Genomic DNA, 21,513 nt, shown 5'->3' on the forward strand with positions numbered 1-21,513 from the left:
CTGTAATCAAATCACTGCATCATATCCTCCCAACAACTAGCACACACATCTCTTCAACTAAAATTTCAAAACCCTAATCATTATTTCTGGAGAACAGGGGAAGAAATCGAGCTGCTTGCCTCAGTCAGTGATCGCAAGCATCGCATAAGCCTACCACCACCATAAAACGCTGATGCAATTTTAACAAGGTGTTGAAACTGCTGGAGTTTGCTGACGTACTGCTAGCTGCCAGCACTACGGTTTGATGTCACTGACTTTCAGTCACTGACAAAAGCAAGTGATAGCATGGACAGATTTTAGTCACATCTGTCATTACCACCATGCTCTCAGATGAACTGTTCCCTACAGCAGGGTTTAAGTAATTGCCTTACATCAATGCTAAACAGCTTATCTACAATTGGCTCTGAGTTGTGTGAACTCAATTTACACGTGGCCATATCATTCCCTGGCCACCTGAATGCAAGATTTATTACCACTAACCTGTTTACAGCTATTTTATGTACAGAAGCAGTATTCCAAAAGCTTCCCACCAATGTCATAAAGGTCATTCAATTCAATTACTGTCAGACTCTAGCATGAAGGGGCAACCTTCCACTCTCCTTTTCCTTTTTATGGGCTTGTCAGACTACCTATGTTCACAGCATGTTCAGCACAGATAGGGCCATGGCTTACCCCATGTAAGATCTCTCTGCATTGCCAAAGCTGGCAGAGCTGAGCCAGTATCTGCAGCAGCAGAGAGTTTTCCAGACATTTTTGTAATGCTAACAGGTCTGAGGAGACAAGAAGTGTTGCATTAAAGATGCTATATGGGGAAGGAGCAGGGAGAACAACAAGGCAAAAGGAAAACAGAGCTTTGCCGCTGCAATTCCTATGGACACAAATACCCTTTCTCTTTGCATCACATTTGCCCCAGCTCCTGTGTAACAGCTGGGTTTGCTTCAGACTCCTCTCACCTGGCCAGGTGGCTGCTCTCACAAGTGGTTCAGCTAACAAGAATTCCTCACTCTCCTATAGATCTATGCTTGTTACACTTTCATTTGGGAAACCCTTGAGAGAGACTGCCAGGGTCTGGACTAAAGCAGCAGTTTGGTCCCAATTTGCCCAACTGCTACTTAGGGGTTGTGAGTGAAAAGGAGCTTGCACAGACATTGCTTTGCAGCAGGCGGGCTTGTGGGTGAGCTATTAGATACATCATCCAGCTCCTATCAGTCCTAGCTTGGGCTTTTGAGGATTCCCACAGTAGCTACTGAATGGGTAAGAATGTAAGAAAAAAAATCTAATGTTTTACAGCAACAGATGCATTTACCAGAGTTCAGGTTTTCTTACACTCATTCACAAAAGGAGAAACACTCTACTTCACAGAAGAGCACCAGTTTACACGAGTCTTGCTAAGTACGGCAAGGACCTAGTCAAGAAGCTCCGGCTCAGATGGCAAGAACAGTCACACTGTACACAGCCAGAGATCCATGTGGGCAAGTACAAGCAGCTGCTTAGAAAGGAGTATGGAAAAGGGCAAGCATCCAGCGAGACTTCCCCCAGCCACTCTTCCAGCCTCTCAGCTAACTCTGCTTCAGGGATTTTGTGCGTCAGAGCTGACATCTTTGCATTTAAGAAAATGGATGTGGCCTTAAAGGGCAAGAAGGGCAATCCTCTTTTTAAGATTAGTTTCATAGTCTCCAGAGCATGAAGCTGCTGAGCACTTGAAAGACTGGTTGAGGTTTTTTATTTACGAACCAAAATTTGTCTTAATACAGACATCAGTTTATAAATAGGGAGGTTCTGTTTGTACAGACATCGTTTAAATAACACACTGCCATGCAAATAACCTGAGTTTAAAAACCTCTCACTGCCATAAGCAAGTCAGAAAGAAAAGCAAGGCATTAGAAACCTTCAGGGTTAGTCACGAAAAGCAAATATTGAAGGTTGCAGGCAGCATTAGCAAAATGAGAATGTGCTTCATACAGGCATTTATAATAGAGACCGTCATTTGCAAAGAATTTGGATAAACAAAGTTAGATTTCCGTATGGAACTGTGGTGGAGGAAACTGAAGGGCAAGATCTAAAATTAGTCATACTTCTCTTGTTGTCTTTTGGTTAATGAAGTACCTGGAGCAGTTTCCCAGCTATAGATGTGAAATGTCACTGGCATAGTCTCTCTGAATTCTACACTTTCTCATGTATCCATGGAAAGCAGTCTTTTTTAACATCACAGACCTTACTCATAGAAAAGTGGGGGAAAACCAAAATAAAGATACAGAATAGTAAAAACCAGAAACCAAAACCAACACAAAAAGCAGACAAGAGCCTAGACCCTTTTTCTCCAAAACCCATTTGTTAGTAGATGTTCTGTATGAGAAAAATTAAAAACATAAAGCTAGTCTTTGTTATTACTACCTGAGCTGACTGTCTTATTCTTTAAAAGGTCCTTGGCAGAAAAAAGTCCCCGTCTACTTCTCTGGGAATTACAGAATGGAAGTCTTATTACATCTGGAGATGTAAGGCATCAAAAAAAAAAAAAAAAAAACTGAGAAAACTCAGGTGAATTTCTAACCAAAATTTACAACTCTTTTCTATTGCTGAGAACAGGATTTTTTAAATCTGAAAGTTATGTAAAACCCTTAGCCAAGACATCAACACAGGGACAGCAGCTGATGGAAAAAACTAAAGCTGCCTATTTTCTGCAAGATGGGAACAGCTGCTCTGCAAACAAATGGTGCTCCACAAGAAGAGAACTCTACTGATCCCACAAGCTGCTCCATGGACAGAAGTCTGAGTCATCATTCACGTGTTTTCTGCGGGGACCAGCCTGGCAAGATACAGGTAGGCATAGCTGATACCTATGCAAAAATACAATAGCTACCTAAGTCAGTTGAGAATATTAGTGTTGCTTATTAAGGTGCCCATCTTGTAGACAGTGTTTAAAAAAGGAGGGGGGGGAAAAAAAAAAAAAAAAGAAAATAGCCCACCTCATAAAGTGCTAAAACTACAGAGATCTGCATTACCTTCAAAAAATATGTCAAACATTTGTTTTTCTCCTATTATCAATATAGCCTACAGCAGAAAGAGCTATTAAGAATTCTTGTGAGCAAGTATGAAGTCATACCAGCTCATCCAAATTTTCCAAAGACAGTAGGACAGATGAACCCAGTTTACTGTTAACATTCTTACTCCACTAGAAATCTTCATTAGATTTTTTTCCTCCTTTCTCTTCCAATCCATGTATTCAATGTCAAGGCATATTCCTGTCTCTTCAAAAAGCCTGCTAGACAACCTGAATCAAACACCTCTTTGCTTCAGATACTACAAAGGAGAAGAAAGAAAATAAAGGTAATTGTTTGCTCTCTTCACTTAATGGGAAGGACATTCTTTTTCAGAGGGCAAGACCGAGCAGAGACTGGAATCCAGAGAAGGAATCTGAAGGATTTATCAGCTGCATACAAGCCAGTGGGAGGAAAATGGCCTTGATGTATAGACTGAGGTCACAGACGCTTGTAGACTGACGATGGAAAAGCAAACAGGATGATTCTCTGAAAATAAAAGTCAGAGGATGATTTCTGGGGCCTTTCTTAGTGGGAATGCTGATAAAAGCTTACAGGACTGTGGAAAGCTGAATCATCTCATAAGCCTTAATCAAAACACTCTTTGAAGAAGCTTCCTGCAGGAAGGCAGCGTATACAGGATACCCTGCCAGCAGAGTGTAGTGCTCTATTCTCTTGCATGGATAGAACTGTTAAGACCTTATGCTGTAGCAGCTCCAGGTGTTTATAAGCTGAATCGCGGCTATCAGAAGCTGAAGATGGTGGCTACAGAAATAGAAGAGGAGCAGGAGTGGAAGGAAGCTGATAAGTTTTACAAGTTAAAACATTTAGAAATAGATAATATGTAGAGAAAACTACAGAGATCTCATACAAAATTATTGGAACAAGGTTGAGTCTTGGATCTGAGCTCTCACCTGATACACAAGCTAGTCAGCCCTCTCCCTTGACAGTAAGCAGACTTCCTCCAAAGTCAGAAATCTGAACCAACAGATGCAGTTTATCTGAGAATCTTCCTCCTTTGCTGTAACTGGAGAACTTTATTATCAAAAAGTGAAGGAATTAGCCATGCCTGTCCTTCCTTCTACAACCCAGCTATGCACAATTAACACTTTCAAAAGTACACAGTAGCCTTCCCATTTCTTACTTTTATTATCAGCTGCAAATTAATTATAACTGTGCCCCATCTGATCCTCTCATGTAATCCAGGAGCCTTCTTGAAAGACCAGACTGCATCAAATAATTAGCTTCTTTGTTTTATTGCAATATTTAGAAAGGCGCACTTGGGACTTACGGTTAGGGGGTTTTAGAGTGCTTGGGGTTTTGTTTGGTTTATTTTAGGGTTTGGTGGATTTTTGCTTTATTTGTCTTTTTATATATACTAGCCAAACAAAGGAGAATCTGGACTAACATGTTAAACTTCTGAGCACAGCATAACAAAGGACCGTTATTCAATGTTCTCTCAGAATGCAACTTTTCTCAAACTATACCAGAAGAACAAAACTGGTGTTTTCCAGCAGTCTTACAAGGGTTACTTAATCCTCTGAGATCTCAGAAAAGAGAGCCTTTGGCACTGCAAAGCAAGAAATTATTTCATGAAAAGCACAAGTACCTATATTTTCTGTAAAATAGTTGAGGGAACTGTGAGCAATGTCAGTAGCTTCCAGTTTACCAGCCCAAACCAAAGCTTTTCCAAAACTTCAATATCAAATTAATTCCTTGAAAAAGCAGACACAGCCTCTCTCACTTCAGCTGCTGTTTGTATTTACCAGTTGTATTTTAGAAAAGCTTTGCATAGCAGCAAAGGGTGCGGGGATGACCAAGCTGCCCCAGTCCTATGAACTGCACACTAAAATCTTCTCTCAGACAAGCCACAAAACCTTAAGAAAGCCAAGACAGACCAGCTCTAGGAGCCATTCATAGGCAGGACAATGTCATGGCTCTGTCCTTGCTGCAGTCCTCACTGTCCCTTACGAGCTGTGCACACAGCTGCCAGCCAAGTCCAGCGTACATGGGGAATGTCAGTCTCTGCTGGCTCCTACACAGGGATTCGAAGCCTCCAAAAGAGCAGAGCCTTGATGTCACTCATGTACCTGAGAGTGGAAACAGAAGTCCCGGACATCCCTGAAGTTCTGCACTGGCCAAAGCCGGGAATAGTACTCAAGCCCTGCAAGCCCAAATCCTATTAGAGCACAAGGACTCTCTTCAGCTGTAAAAAGAGCCACTTTTGTCATGTGGGAGCATAGTTACAAAGATCAGCTTCTTTCCCCAAAATGTGTTAGAGCAGAGTTATACTTTCTTTTGCTAAATGGCAGTGAATTGATATACAGTTTCCCCTTAGAGTTTATTTTGAAGTTGGTATGCAAAAATACAGGTGGCTTTCTTTAATCCACTTCGAGTTTCTCCATTTCATATTTCTAATTCTACTACTCATAAATTTTGTATTAATGGAATATTATATACAGTGCCAAAAATGTTGTGTGATATGCACATCATCTCCTTCTAGCTATTTGCCCTTTTTGTTTACTTTTAATCTGACAAAAGCTATACGTAATCAGGTTACAGATACAAACTTCTGTTTCATCTTCTGCAACACCTATTGCCAGTCTACAATCGCATAAGTCATAATTCACAAAGCTCTTTGAGCAACTTACCATTCAATAGCCACCAAAGCAAAGGAATAAAACCTGGACTTTCACTGATGTACTTCAAGCCTTTCAAGTTGATACTCACGTTGTAAAGTGACATTAGCATTAGCCTAGAATTGAAAGAAAAAAGATGTCATGTCCTTTAATTTCTTTATGTTTTAGCATCTTTTGCTATTTATGCCAAGCATGTACTGATGCAAAAGCCTATTCTAGTAATTTATGTTTTGATAAGAGAGACAAATCTCAAATATATATATAAGCAATGTTGTGCAAAACCTTGTTTATACTGTTAAGTAACATATTTCAAACTCATGGAAAAGTATCCAATGAGTGAGTACGAAAGTCTTGTCAAACTCTGTAAGATTCATTATGAGATGTGCAAAACCAGGAATTTGGCTTCACATGACCACACAACCTATACAATAGAGCTTTTGTGGCAATGATCCCCACTGAGCAGACATCATCTCAAATAAGCTGTTTGCCTTGACAAATGAAAGGGCAACTAGGAAACACAGAAAGCAAGACTGTATACTGAGTATGAGAAACGTCAAAGGAAGTCTCTGCTCCATTGGTTGTGCAACTCTGGCCTTTCTGTACGTTGACCCTCCAGTCAGCTGAAATGCAGACACATAGCTTATGCCATCCTCTTTCATGTATCTTCCTGCTCCTCCTGCAAATGGGAGCAGATGTACTACATAGCCAGCATACAGCAACCACAAATGTAGTCTCTCTCCACTGACAGAAGTAGTTACTATGCCTACAGAAGCACCTGGAAGAAGGGAACAGGCCCGAAGAAGAAAGAAGGTAGACCCAGCTCAGCTTAGCACACCCTCTTAAGCCCTTCTGCAATGGGCACAATGGGTCATCAAGTGAGACCCTGCTGTGAAATAAACAACTGCTGGTCTTTTAAAAGGTCATCACCAACTTTCCTATTTACTCTGCCTTCAGGAATCCAAACTGATTACGTTCAATGTACAACGGGATGGTTTTAATCTCTTTTTTTTAAGTCAGAAACACTGGAATTGAATTTGGCTGTAAACTGTTCTCTTGTCTTAGCACAGATCAACATAAGGATAACACAAGGCCAGATGGCACTCTCACCTACACCTCTTCAAAACTATTTTCCAAATAACATTTGGGCCCAATCAGAGCCGTATTTTTTTTCCCCAGAAGGTGATTTCTTTTCGTCATTTATCGTGGTCACTGATGTTGAAGGACAGAACCCATATCCTGTCTTCCCGGTAACAGAGAAGATCTGTGGCTTGGCAGCTAGGAAACATTTCCTTAATTGAACATTGAAAAAAACCTAAGCTGACATGTCTGACGAAGCAAAACCAAGACTGCCCCTTGCACGTCAGTGTGTAAATGACAAAATAAAAATACACATAGTAAGTGTATGTTCACTTAGGCCACATTTTTGAAAGCTTCTAAACGCAGGACTTCCTAATTTGTCAGCCTCCTAAAGTAAGAATTTCATCAGTCATTTTGGGGCTGCATATATCACTGATTACAAATTAAACCAAAGTCTCAACTTTTCCACAGACAGAAAACAAGGTAGGCTGGAGAAGGCTCTGCAGTATACAAGGACTGCTCTAGCCTGCCTATCCCACTGGCTTCTCCCACAGCTGCTCCTACTTCCTGTCATAGAAAGGGGGCTTGGCTACTGGTAGCCCTCAGCCTTAGCCACAACAGAGCTGAGGAAATGTTGTAAGCTACAGAAAGTTGCATACAGAAATGGCAGCTTTGCCTCTTTACGCAGATAAAGCGCCTGGCTAAAAATTTACATTTACTCATTTACCTGCTTTGACTGTCAGACAAGTACAGTAACTTGGGGCTCAAAATGAGTCTCCTTTCCAGAGCTATACAGAACAATTGCAAATACTTGATGCAAAGCATTTTGTTAAATCTTCTGCAGTTTCCACTAAACCAAATGCTGTTTTCAAACATTTCATCTTGATGTTGTTACACCATTTTCCACATGGTTTTTATTGTTTTGGTGGATAAAACCTTTTCCAGATAAGCACAGTATCAGTGGGCTTAACGCAAATTATTTCCCTCTAACTTTCAGTAGGAATAGGACCCAATACTCAAAAGCAGAAAGCATCAAGACAAAAATCCCCGCCGGCATTAATAAGACAAACTAAAGCTCAGCTTCTTTCCAAATCAGATCACTGCTATACTATGAACTTCAAGACAAGAGGCCCCTGATGTTCCCCCCCAAAAGAGCCATACTCTGGAGTCAGAAGTTGTCTTTGAAACTCTTCCACCTTTTTAGCCATGTCCTCCTGTCCTGCCTTTCACACAGATCATCTTTACAGCTCTGCAGTTTAGTTGGGGGGACAGTGCATTAATGCACTTCATGATGTGTTATGATGGACACTACGACTTTTTATCTTATCTCTTTTCAAAGATGATAACACACAAGTCAATCTTCTGGACAATGAAAAGCACAGACGAATGAGCAAGACTTCTGTAACATTGATGTAACATGTCATCATACCCACTCACAGCAGGGCACCGGGTCGCATACAAAACAATTACAGAGGAACAAGAATGGGCTAGAATGTTCTCTGTGCTGGGGCCAGCTTGGCTGTTGCTATCTCTCATGACTGTGATAAACCTGCATGTCACCATTTCCAAACAAAAGGGAAATAATGTTATTCTGAGTAGACTTCACACCTCACACCCCATTCTCAAACCTGAATCTGAACTTCTCAAGCTTAAGCTTCTATGCCACCAGCAGACTTTCAGACATTCTCCATGCACATACCTTCAGAAAGCAGGAAAGAAAGTAACTCATTGCAGGATAAGCTGAGTTGTAAGAGGCGTAACTTACACTGTGTGCTGCATCACTGTGAGTTTGATCACCTAGGCTCTTAAGCAGTAAGAGCAAAACCAGATTATTAAATCTACTGCATCAATGGCCACAGACAAGCAGTGAGGGGTGCTGTGGAACTGAAACTGCAGCTTGTAAAGCCCATACTCTGCTTTTCATACAGCCCCTGTAGCTCTACTTGACTTCCAGAAGCCAAGCCCTGACGAAGGCGCGTAGTCATAACTGCCTATAATCAGCCAGGATGAAAATGATCAGTTAAACGGTATCTCATAATGGAAAGCATTGTTTCTTGACAGTGTCTTTCATCCTTAATCTGTTTGACATTGGCAGTTAGACATAAAGTGACATAAAATGATACTGCTACATTTTTATTTCACTTCTTTTCTTTGTGTAGACAAAAGGGACGGGTGGCAGTGATCTAAGGAACTGCTGCAGTTTTGGAGTGTCAAAGGAAGACATAATCCACCCCATAAGCCAATGTAGTAGCGTATCACTGCTAATTAAGCACTCTCACCTGAGCACAACATAGAAGCATTTTCAGGCCCTTTACACCACCTTCACCTCTAGTACTTGCACATTCTGGTAAGTATTTTTTGCAAGACTTATTGCGAAAGTGCTTACTGAAGCAAGCGTGACACACATAATTATGGGATAAACAATACTTTCTGGGTTTTTTTGATGTGGAAGGCTTTTTAATTATGTACTTCATAGTCTTCTTATTTAGACAAGACAAATTTAATTAACTTCGTGTACTACTTTATCTGTCAATGCATTCTTTAAAACCTAGAACTAAAAGCACAGCTAAAGCTAAAGCCCCTTCTCCTCTACTTAATACACGGGATTAGTACACAAAATGTACTAAGATGTACTAAATTACATAATTTCACTGGCTACATTCAACTGCTACATAAGCCAAGTTGAATATTCTTAATAATTTAATTATAGCTTTGAACAACTGTGTAAATGTTTATTGACTGCCTAACAATTACAAATGCTGAACAAACCCTACATCAATGTGAAGAAAACCTAAAGTTTTTCAAATTACTGCTATTTCAGAATGTCAAAGACACCCTTGAGGTTCACCCCCAGCACTTCACGTAGATGGCTTGAATAAATTTATTACATACTCATGGACTAGAATGGACACTGCAGCAGTGCTGGAATACACGACAGCTTTTCCCTGTAAATTTATTTATATACTGGTACAAGTAAAAAACAGCATTGCTAAATTTACAAGAGGAAAGAGAACTCCTCTCTGTCAGCTTACTTTGTTTGACAGCTGCTGTGTGTAGAATTAGACTCAGTTTCCCTGGATTTGTCACACAGTAAAGAAAAATATTTTTGAAAATAAAAGCTAGAAGAGATTGGTAAACCTCAAAACTGGGCAAAGGACAAACAGATCTCTGAAAATAACAAGCCAATGTTTTTCTTTAACAGATTAAATTTTAAGTTGATGATGGCCTTCCATGTAACAGCATGGTGATGTTTTGAGAAAAACACTCCATTTCCAATACAATGCACAGGCATTTTTATCCATGAGGTATAGTTTTAGAAGTGTGTCTATGTGTGTATGTATATAAACAGTGCATGTGTAAACATCATTTATGATGACTTCAGAGTCCATCTACACATAACTTTGAAATTTCACTACAATTTATGTTACCTATCATATCCTTATCTCTTAATTGTCTTTCACTTTGTACTGCCTTACATTCCTTACAGTTGGGAGAAAAGGGAGTTCTTCTGACACACTATGCTCTGAAAGTTATATAAGATTAACAAGCAGCTAAAAAGCCTTGTATGAAGAGAATTTAAAAACAAACCAACCAATCCCAAACCCAACACCCAGAACCCTTCTTTGCTGGGCTGGGAGAGTATAAAAGCCCCAGAAAGGAGAGGAAAGAGAACTAGCATAAGTAACAGGTTTTAAGGACTGAACAGTTACAAGACACATAGGAAACTCATAAACAAAAAGGAACCTGACCACAGATACAGAAGACAAACACAGGGGAAACATTTTGCACTGAAACATCTGAGCAAATTAAGGTCTCTTGTTCCATGACAAGACCATGAAGAAATCGCTTTCTGGCATTTGTGCTAATGTCGTAATACAGCAATTTTTTTAATTAAATGGCAAGTTTAGAGCAAGCAAAAAAAAAAATAAAATGAAAACAGCTGGCTCTGTGGAACACGTGAAAACACCGATTTCAACCCATTATAACAAATGCTTAACGCTTTTCACTTATCAAATACTTTTTGCAACCTTTATTTTTTAAGTTTCATTAAATTTGTAAGCCTAAGAAGCTGGCCCCTGTTGAATCTCTAGCCACTTCATGGGATTCTTTTATGTATATTTTATCAGTATTGCCATACAGCAGCCAAGTTGATATCACTATGTGTTAACTCTTCTGCCAAACAGGCACATTTTGAACTATAATTAAAAACACACCCAAAACATCATAGAATCATAGAATATTTAGGGTTGGAAAGGACCTCAAGATCATCTAGTTCCAACACCCCTGCCATGGGCAGGGACATCTCACACTAAACCATCTCGCCCAAGGTTTCAATTCAATTCAAAAGGAAGGCCCTCAAATCCAATTGCTTTGTCCAATTGTACGTGATTGTACATTAATGTTTTACTTAATACATTAACACAAGTATACTGATTGTACATTAATACAACCTGCAATGATAAAAAAATAATTAATCTGCACCCAGACACTTATTTGCTTGAAATTCAGAATATGTCTGTGTTTAGGAACATTTTCACTTCTCTCAAAATAAATACCTCTGATTTTTTTTTTCCTGTGCAGATTTTGAAACAGTATAGGTCCTCTTTTCATGTTTTCTTTTTGTTTTCTTTGTATCCATGAAGGCACAAACTACCTTTTCTTTCTTAAGCTGAAATTCTCATACAATTCTTCAGTTGGGGCTTTACAAAAAAACAAAAAAGCCCCCACTGCTGCAAGAGTTAACTACCCTCTTCAGACTACTGACCTTCAAGGCCAGCACCTGGGAAAGAGTAAATGGCTGATATCAAAGTATCTACTCACTACCTACAGCACAGGCTATTCAGCTTCCCCCTCATTACCCAGTGTGAAAAAAAGCAAGCACCTTCAGAGGGCAACTCATTCTCCCTAACACAGGTCGAGCAAGCAATCATCTGATAGCACCATCTCCTTCTATTGACCGTGGGAAGGAGCCCAGACAGTTGGCAGATATGCGACATCTAGCTTTCTGATAGCTGAGGCTAGACAAGGTAAATTCTATCCGAAGTTAAGACCAAGCCTGATTTCATGCCCATCACAAAACCTGCCTAAATTGGTGCATGGACGCAGTCCATTTTGGCTGACAGGGCTGCTGTTTGTCAGACGAACTGTGACAGCTGGCTTGGGTATGAATTCTTAGTGTGTGTTTGTCCCATATATATAAAAAAAAACCAAAAACAACCAATCAAAAAAACAACAAAACAAAACCCCAAAATCCTCAAAACCAAAAAACCACCACGCTGGCTTAAGCCATCTTCATGAATAAACTAACCTGGTGTATGGGGCAAGTGCCCACTGCTTACAGATGAGCAAGAACTCATTTAGGCACGATAATCTGCTTGGTTCATGTATCGCCAGCTTGTAACAGCTCTGAGAAAAAGGCAAAAACAATAGTTTATTTAATCTCTCCATCAGCTGGAAAGTACAACTCTTCCAGCATCTGAACTGTGCAATGTGGCCTTTTCTTTGCAATGCTGTATCACATGGTCCCTTTATATGCATTGTTTTTTGCAAACTTGGTGCTGCCGGCTACTAAGTAGCATAAATTAATTTAATTTTTGCTCTTAGCAGATATATAAATCACTTTCTGCACTAAGCAGATGTAGCCTTTTATAACCTTCATATTGAAAGGGAATAAATTTCCAGCATCCTCTGTGTTTTATAACTTGACCCCACACCTTCCTTATCTGACCCTCAAATCATGAGCCTCCCCTAAGGTAGAACAGTACATCCCTGCTCATCTCTGCAAATGATGGTGCTCAAGAGACTTCTGAAGATACAAAAAACCTGGCTGAAGCTACATTACAGACAAGCCTGGTACAGCTGCAAGGAATGCTACTGTGAAACGTTTCCAAAAATTATGTTTCCTCCCCAGGAAAGAAAATAACGGGAAAGTGGGAAAACTACTGTCATCACTGTGCCTTACACTGCAAGACAATGCATTTCATTTGAAAGGGACAAAAAAAAGTCATCATACACTTTAAATTTGGTACAGAGTCCAGGCTTCATGTCTCCCAGGAGGTGCATCATTGTGTCCAGTAATTCACGACTTGAACTAACCAAGAACTCACGGCCACATGCCAGCGCAGCCACATCTGTGAGAGAACATAAAATATCACCATAAAAATCATGTTTCAAACAAAGGTTTATGCTAATTACAGGGCCACTAAAAAGATCTGCCAGCTGTGATAAATGAACTATGGTATCGATATAAAATTCAAACTATATCCATCTTCATAGCAAATACTGAAGCAACAAATCATGCTGGTCAAATGCCTTCACATAATTCTACTTCCATAATTAAAATATTTTTTATATAAATTAAAATATTTTTTTCAGAATGGCCAGTACCCTTGTAGTAACACTTTCCCAAATTACAGAGACAAAGAAACAAAGCTTGGTAATATCAAATTCACGGGCAAAATTTTATCATAGTGTATATATATATTTCATAGATATTAATTTATATACCATTTACATATATATAATTTTTATTGCTTCACCAAAGATTTCATTCCACCATCCTGCTTCCTCCTCAGGCAGGACCCAACACTCTCCTTTCCCTGCCCCCAGCATCTAAACATTGTATTTGTTCAGACTTTATTTCTGCTTTTTGAGGTTTGGGTTGTTTTTTTTTTCAATGAAGCAATTGGAGAAAACTGTATTCTGCCCTGGTGAAATGACATAATGCTCCACATACTGGGTTTCATTATAATCTTTAATGGCATCACAACAGCTAAAAATCACACATTCAAATAAACTGTTAATGGAAGAATCACTTATTTGTATCAATACCCATTGCTTCATCTATCTTCCATCATATCATTAGCGTCACTTTGACAGCTGCAGTTTCACAAAAATGCCATGACATATCAACCCCATTTCTCACAGCCTTTCAAGCCAGTGGCAGACATATTAAGATAGATCTATAGGTTTCTACTTATTTCCTGACCCTAAAAAGAAGCATTAAGTATGGAAGTCAAGTTTATTACCTTTTACTTCTCTTAGCACTACAGCCTCAAGACAGTGAAGGTGTAGTCCATCTGACAGCAAAAAAAATTCTTAAGCCGTTTCAGAATGCTGAGCACATACCTTAAGATGAGGTTTATCTACTCACATCATCTGCAATTCATACATCTTGAAGATTTTAGTGCTATTGAGGACTCAGAAAGTAAATTACTTGACATTTACAAAGTAAAGTGAGCATACAAGACTAGCAGAACAATCCTTGTTTTACTCCAGATTGAAAAGATGTGTTAGGGAATTTCAAAACTCAATGGCTCTTAGCCATCTAATCCTTAACTATGTCATAGACAGTACAAGGCCCCACAGAACTGTCAATGAGAAAATCTGCTAGAACTTTAAGGAAGTCACCCAAAATACCAACACGAACTAAATATCTGACTCTGAAAAGCTGTATTTACAGCAGCACATACAAGGCAATATAGTACATGCGGAATGCTATTCTGAGAGATAACATTAACTTACTTGTTACAATCCCTGCCAAAGCTAACACAAACTGATTTTCATCAGAATCCAAATCCTGCTGTTTCATGTCTTCACCTAACGACTTCACAAAGCTTTCCATGGTCTGTGCAGTGATTGTGAAAAACTTTACTGCTTTACTCTGCAAGCACGGAACAGAAAAAATGATTATACACACTACAGCAACTATGATTATAAGATGCTGCAGTAGAACTGGACAATCTTCAAACTTACATCCAGTTACTTAAAAGAACACCAACATAAAATAGCAGTATGCACTAAGCGACATGTTTGATCCCCTAATACTTGAAACCTTTAACTCAGAAGAAAATGGAAAATTACTCAAAGCTACATTTATTTATAAAACTAAACCATTGTGCATTTACCCCCTAAACCCACAATAACATATATGAACCATCAGAACTAAAGCTTATTTCAAAAATCAGGATACTATCTCTTTGCAATAGCTGCATCAGGTGTTTCACATGTACCTGGGCTACTACAGCAGCTTTTGTCAAAATCCTATCCAGCTGGAGAGCAGCCTCACATAGTGACCTGACATGAATTCCCCAAAAAACCCAGAAAGGAAAAAAAGAAAGGGGGGAGGGGGGGAGGGAGGGGAAGAAGGCAGAATTCCGTCGGATCCTAACAATACCCATTAATCGCTCTATACGGGATGGAGAACAACAGGCTAGGTAGATGTGCTTTAGAAAAGGAAATGGAAGTCTCTCCTGGGTCACAGGTTGAACTAAACTCAGCAATGTCATGTGAGAAAGATGATCATCATACCAGAGTTTACAAACAGGAATTCAGCCCACAATTATGTTGTGCTTCTTTTCCCCTCAGCTGTAATAGTGCTCTATTTTGGGGCATCTTAGTTGAGGAAGGAACCACCTGGTACAAAGTTCAGGAAAGGTCAAAAAGCCTGGTCAGAGATCCAGGCAGAGCCCACAAAGAAGCATGGAGAGAACTGTTTGTTAATAATTCTGACCTGCAAAACATCACTAGAACACTATTTAACACAGAGGATGCTGGGTTTCATAACAAAAATAGCATAGCAGAGAGCCTGTAATGGCAGGTTTCCCATTGTCTTTAATAATTTTGCCAGTTGTTTCACAAAGCAGCTGAAATTCTTAGTCATTCCCAGAAGCAACTCAGTAGGACAGCCTAAGAAATGCCTTAACCTTTATGCATTTTGCAAAATGACTGAAAAATTCCATACTTTGTCAAAACAACTGCTTTCACGGGATGCACAAAGCTACTGGTAACATTAATTATTCCTCCACCATTGCACATTCACCATCTAAAAAAAAAAAAAGTAGTTTCTGTGCAGTGACACCAGCAATGGGGCACCAAAAGTAGGGTCACCGAAGCTCAGTATCTTCACAAGTGATACTGTGGTCCCAGAATAATGGGAATGAAAGGATCATGGGGAAAGAGAATGGAAAAAAAGTGCACTTCTGCATGTGCTGATGTACTTTTTAGTTACACAGACACTGCACCTCAAAGGTGACAATCTTAACATAAGCAGCGACTATTGCTCAAGAGGGCATGACAGAAAATGGAGAGTCTACTACAGCAGACTAGCATAAGCTATTATTATGAAAACATGTATTTATGTGGGAACATAACAGAGTACTAAGGAAACCAAGCATGTTGCACGAAGAACAAGCAAAACCTTCTGTTTGCCAGTCTTTTGAGGTGTTGCTGATGTCCGTTCTGCTCAACCTTCTTTCCAAATAGCCATTAACTAGCACTCAGGTCTGAGGAGCTGCAGCAGAGACCAATCAGGTTTATAAATAGCAAACATTACATACTCTGTAGTCTCTTATGAAGAATGTCTCACCCACAGAGATAAGGACAATTCTGACAGCAGCCATTAAGGTGCCTGAATTCAGGTAGCGCCAACAGCCCTTTGCTATCCAAGTAACTGATGTATTAAAACATCAACTAATGTGCAAAATTGCTGCCATAAAATATAAAGCCATTCACCACCACAGCAGACAACTGAAGTAGCAGACCACCTTGTAGGATACAAAATTTCTCAAGTTGAAGCAAGCCTTCATGTTGTTCTGAAACCAAACCTTTCCATGCGAGTTTCCATGCGAGAACCCTGTCACATGGGTGTCTAGCTGAAGTTTTTTGAATGACACCTGAAACAATCTCATGGGAACTAATGTACTTCTTTTTGTGGCACAAGGAGATAGGCATCCTTGAAAACTCTCCCATGCTGCTTCTCTGGATATTTCTTCAAGTTCTCTCTATAAATGTTAAACACTGGCAGAAACAGTAGGCATCTGTCCCCCACTGCCTTGACAACTATTTGTGTTACATTTCAAATTTGCTACTTGAGTTTTGACTTTTCTAACCTATATGGACACCAATAGTATACTGGTCCCAAACATTATTTCAGTATAGAACTGTCTGAAAACCCTATTCTGTACTTGTGCAAAGACTGAAGAAAGCTTCAGCATTGTTCCCCAAGGCATGAAATGATTTTTAATTGATGCCACCTTCCCCACATGCTTAAAATATGAGCAATTTTTGAAGCACTTTCGATGTTCTTATACATTTCTGTAGTTCACAGCACCTTCTCAGCAGATGGGGGGGATGCTACAAGCTGTACAACTTCTCCAAAAATAACCCAAAGCAAAAAACTTTGTATGACCAATCTCCATCACCTTCTAATAACCTGACTCATTGCCAGCTGTAATGTGTGCTTGATGAAACGCCATACAACCCATTTATGTTTTTTTCTAGAAGTCTTGTTGCAAACCCTGACACATTTCTTACTGTATTATGCACGCCATCACAAGAAAATTATGGCCAAAAATGTTGCTATGACCCTCACCAGAAGTCTAGCAGTTTAATGGACTCTAATGGCTGCTGGAAATGACTATAATAGAAGCATTTTGCATTTCAAACAAACCCAGAAACAGAGGTATTCCATCTTCACAGTTGGGTTTTTACCCTCATACAAATCATGAGTTTGGTTTTACCTAATTCTGTTTAATTTACAAGTCTTGCTGAAAGCAAGTATCAACTAATTTTACTCTCATCTTTTATAAATACAGCAATTTTCATCACTGCTAGCATTTTGTTTGTAGAAAACATACAGTTTCATACTGTTTCACAGTCAGATAAGGACTAGTCAGTAAATATTGTCAACTCTTACAGTTATAAACTATTCAGAAAATACAGAATGCTATTTTACACTGGCTTTGTTGCTATGTGGGGGCTCTGTAGTAGCCACCTGCCTTCCTTCCCCCCCTTTTTAACTGCTTTATACAGCGTTTTTACAGACCATTTTTCCTTAGTTACTGCTGCTGCTTGGATCTTGACTCATCAGAAGTTACCATCAAATGCATCACTGTACAGCTTTCTGATATCCAATTATAAAGTTGTAATTTTATTTCATGACACCCAAACTGGAAAACCTTACAAAAACACCAGTTTGCCATTTACTGTAATGAACAAATCCTATTCACTCATCTGTTCATCATGCTGCTGAAAAAAAACAAGCCAGAAGAAAATATGGCATCAGTTCACTTGGATTAAATACAATTCCTTTTCATGTTGGCTGCAACACCACCGAACATCAGATTTTTATCAGGCCTGTTCCTCTGATCCCTTCTAATTCCATCAGCTGCACTTGGCAGTGAAACAGTGTTAACTGAAATATTACTGTCATTAACTGTTGTTTTGTGGTTTGGTGGTGGTTGTTGTTTGTTTGTTTTTTAATAAGCTACCTGTTGATATTTAACACTGAAGTTTTAGTAAGATTCACTATCAGCTAGGCTCTCCAAATTTCCAAGAGTCACACAAGTATTAAGGCAGCACAGAGATTTAAAGAAGTTGAAAACCAATGGATCTGCTTCCTTTCCACGGCAATTGCTCCTCCAAGCTCCCTACAAGCATGAAAATTGCTGCATGTGCCCAAGAATTATTTTCTTCTTCTGTTAGCTCGCAAAAAAATATTTATATTGTGCTAGCTGCAGACACAGTTTAGCTGTGTGTGGTGGAAAACAGATAATCCTTGTTTGGTAACATAAGAATTACTGCATTTATTTCCAGCCTGCTTCATAACACTTTATAGTTCCAACACTTCTTAAATGAGAATGGATGGCTCCCAAAGAATATATAATTCAGAAAATATTTTTGCTGCCCAATTAGTTTCTGAAATATATCCTTATATTAAAGTGTATTATAGAGCAAACTCCTTATTTTAAAGGCCTAACAGCATTACCACCAGTAAGTATTCACCTGCCATACTTACTCCTCCTAGAATGGTTTTAACAGCTTCCTCATTGCTAGATACGCCCCACAAGAGCGTGCACACCGCTGCACCCATTTCTGTGCAATACTCTGCTTGCTGCAGGAGCTGCTGCTTGGCCTCATTCAGCTGCTGGCGGAGGTCTAGTTTCTCCTGAAAATAGCATAAGGAAATTTTGGTTGCACTTCATATCAGCCAAAAGAAGTTTCTAGGCTAAGGGACAGAACAAGAAACATCATCATGGCCATATATGAAATAGAAGGAAGGGAGGGTGTGGAGTGGCAAACTCACAGCAGCTGCTGATATATGCCTTCTCTCCTGAGCTATATCTAAGTAGTAACTGCATCGTGGAGGCTGACAGTAACCAGAAGCCTGTCCACAAGGTCAGACCAAATGACCCACTGAGACTGAGTGGCACCTAGAGAAGTCTGATAGGAGAGTCTACTCCTCCTAAGAAAACAGCTACTTGTCTGAGAGAGAAGGGATTTCAGCAGAGGTCAACCTTTCCAGATACCTTACAAAAGATACTGACAACAACTTATAGGAAGGGAGAGTTGTTTCATTTTTCAAAATAGACTTCTGCTTTAGCCAACATGGCAGAGTTGATGGATATCTAACATAAATAGTACTGTCTCTTCAAACTTCCTATTATTGGGATATTCCTGATCAGCAGGGGCACAGTAAGACAGAAGCCCCGGAAAAACACAGCTATGGTTTGAAGTTTGGAGAGCATTTCATACAAAGAAAGCCCAGCACCATTATGCATCCATCACCTAAGTGAGCTGCTCAAGGTCCTTGCCAAAAGGATGAAGACAGAACAGAGCAATCCAACATGACCAGGACACAATTTCAGTTTGGCAGTACTTCCTTCCAATCACATGGGAAGTTGGCCAGAAAAGTATCATGAGATTAGGCACGATCCTAGGTCTCACTGGCTCCCTACCAATTGCCACAGGGGTAGCAAAGCTCCTGCACTTCTCAGTTTAGAGCCAGCATTTCTGTTAATCATTTTGCATGGCGTTTTTCATTAGGTTGCTGTTCTGCTATAGGCATCCTTGTGCGCAGTTTCTGAATTATTTTCTACATATTTATCTTCTGAAGGAAAAGGCAACGGATTTGCTCAGTGTGAATCAAGGCAGGGATACCACGGTCTGGTCTCTCAGGGCAGGTAAGGGCTCTCCGTTAACTCTGAATGGGGTAGTGCAAGACAGTGCTGCAGGGAAAGATAAAGGCCAGACAAGAAAAATAATGCTAACTCAAGTATTAACAGAGAGAGGGAGAGAGAGAGAGAGAATCACAGATCACACAATGTCAAAAGAACAGAAGGATCTTGCTCTGTCCATTTTGTGGGCGTGGGATTTTCAGATTCACCACAGAAAAGCACCCTCCTCAGCCCAGCCTCCCGCATGAGTTTAGCAATCAGGATGAAGGATGGGAAAACAGGAAAGAATCCTTTATATGTCAATTTTAAAGCAAGTAAACAGAACAAACATTTCAGCCATGTATTGCTATCTAGGTTTTAAAATACATATACTGTCATTTTGTGTGTTCACCTCAATGTTTTGTGTTGAGGGTGTGGAAAGAACAGAAACATAAACTCATCTGAGAATCTACACAACATGGCATCAACCAGTACAAAGCTGCTTGTACTTCGCTTGTACATCAGTTACCCACCTAGCCTTCTGTGTCACATCTGACAGCCTGATTTGCATTGCTTTATCATGCTGCTAATGGAACACACAGGCTACAATTTGTAAAGTTCAAATTAAATTTATCAAGCAGATCTCTGTGCATATTTACTCCCTGGAGTCTCTTTTACATTATAGTCTAATATATGCAAAAGACTGACACTTGCTGCTGATGCCTTAGGCATAGAAGTCCCAGGAAAAGTCTCTTATTTCTTAATACTTTCATCATTTTTAAGCAAGTTAGCCAAATTTTTATCTTTTACATAACTCACTGCCAGACCTATCAGCTTTTCTGCCATGTATATCAACAAAATGTCCAAAGGCATCTTCCTGTCTAATCTCTATATTGTCCCTGTCTTTCTTTCCTTGACTTAGGAAAATATATTTTTATCACATTTTATTTGCATTTTGCATTTAGATGCCAATACTGAACACGAAGACATAAAACTCTTAACACCAAAGCTAGGTCCCCCAACAAAAATGCAAAGCCAGTACAAGAAATGCCAGAATTTTTAATAGATCAAAAGCAACATCAGAACAAAGATATGAAGCAAGGCAAACAAAATAGTACATTCAAGAGCCAGGAAAATAAACAGTTTGCAAAAGCAAACAACCTAGCTGGAAGCAAAGCTCCTGAGAACTCATGAAGCAACATGAAGCTCATGCTCATGAAGCAACCACTGTGCTATGCAACACTACCATCTTGAGGAATGGGTCAAGGCACAATACAGCAGTGCTTGACACAGACAAAGAAGGCATTAGCCAAGAATAACATATGCACTTCAAGTTTTGCTCAGGTTCAGAAAGCACAGCAGTTCCCTAACCAGTGAGACAGTGCTGTACAGAAATTTTGGAATGCAAAATGTTGATTAATGATCCTCTAAGAAAAGGACACTTCTCAACTAGAAAATGCATTTGTTTTATGTTTGAGTGAATCGTTCCCTTTTCTTTCAGAAGATAAATATGTAGAAAATAATTCAGAAACTGCACACAAAGATGCCTATAGCAGAACAGCAACCTAATGAAAAACACCATGCAAAGTGATTAAGAGGAACAAAAATCACACATATACATACACCATCTTCTACCATCCTGAAGAGCTAAAGACTTTCACAACACACGTAAGCACAATCCACTCAGACAAATACGCCTTTGTGACACGTAACAGAAGCCATTTAGACAACCAGTGTATACTGCACAAGAGCAAATATAGGAAAAGAAGAGCTTTTATGAGGAACATGAAGATAACTACGCTTAGTAAAACATCCACGCTTTAA

At 39.5% G+C, this 21,513-nt stretch overlaps 2 protein-coding genes across 7 annotated transcripts in view; one reads left to right on the forward strand and one right to left on the reverse strand.

Annotated features, from left to right (window-relative positions):
* Nucleotides 1-21,513, forward strand: part of RRP1B (ribosomal RNA processing 1B) — a 158,547-nt gene that overhangs the window by 109,034 nt on the left and 28,000 nt on the right. The gene's annotated exons all lie outside the window — the stretch shown is intronic.
* The window catches only part of HSF2BP (heat shock transcription factor 2 binding protein), a 31,076-nt gene that overhangs the window by 3,560 nt on the left and 6,003 nt on the right, over nt 1-21,513 (reverse strand). For 2 of the 6 annotated variants that reach the window (XM_065675706.1, XM_065675705.1), the window contains exons 4-7: nt 18,552-18,701; nt 14,279-14,417; nt 12,768-12,885; nt 5,690-5,793 (exon numbers count right to left, since the gene is read on the reverse strand). In XM_065675706.1, the coding sequence (XP_065531778.1) occupies nt 5,690-5,793; nt 12,768-12,885; nt 14,279-14,417; nt 18,552-18,701 (511 nt within the window). Of the gene's footprint in view, nt 1-5,070; nt 5,129-5,689; nt 5,794-8,683; nt 8,746-12,062; nt 12,161-12,767; nt 12,886-14,278; nt 14,418-18,538; nt 18,702-21,513 lie in introns of those variants that run through there. The other 4 variants (XM_065675708.1, XM_065675709.1, XM_065675710.1 and 1 more) reach the window with 4 other exon arrangements.

The sequence above is a fragment of the Lathamus discolor genome, chromosome 4 (assembly GCF_037157495.1).
Source record: "Lathamus discolor isolate bLatDis1 chromosome 4, bLatDis1.hap1, whole genome shotgun sequence".
NCBI lineage: Eukaryota > Metazoa > Chordata > Aves > Psittaciformes > Psittacidae > Lathamus > Lathamus discolor.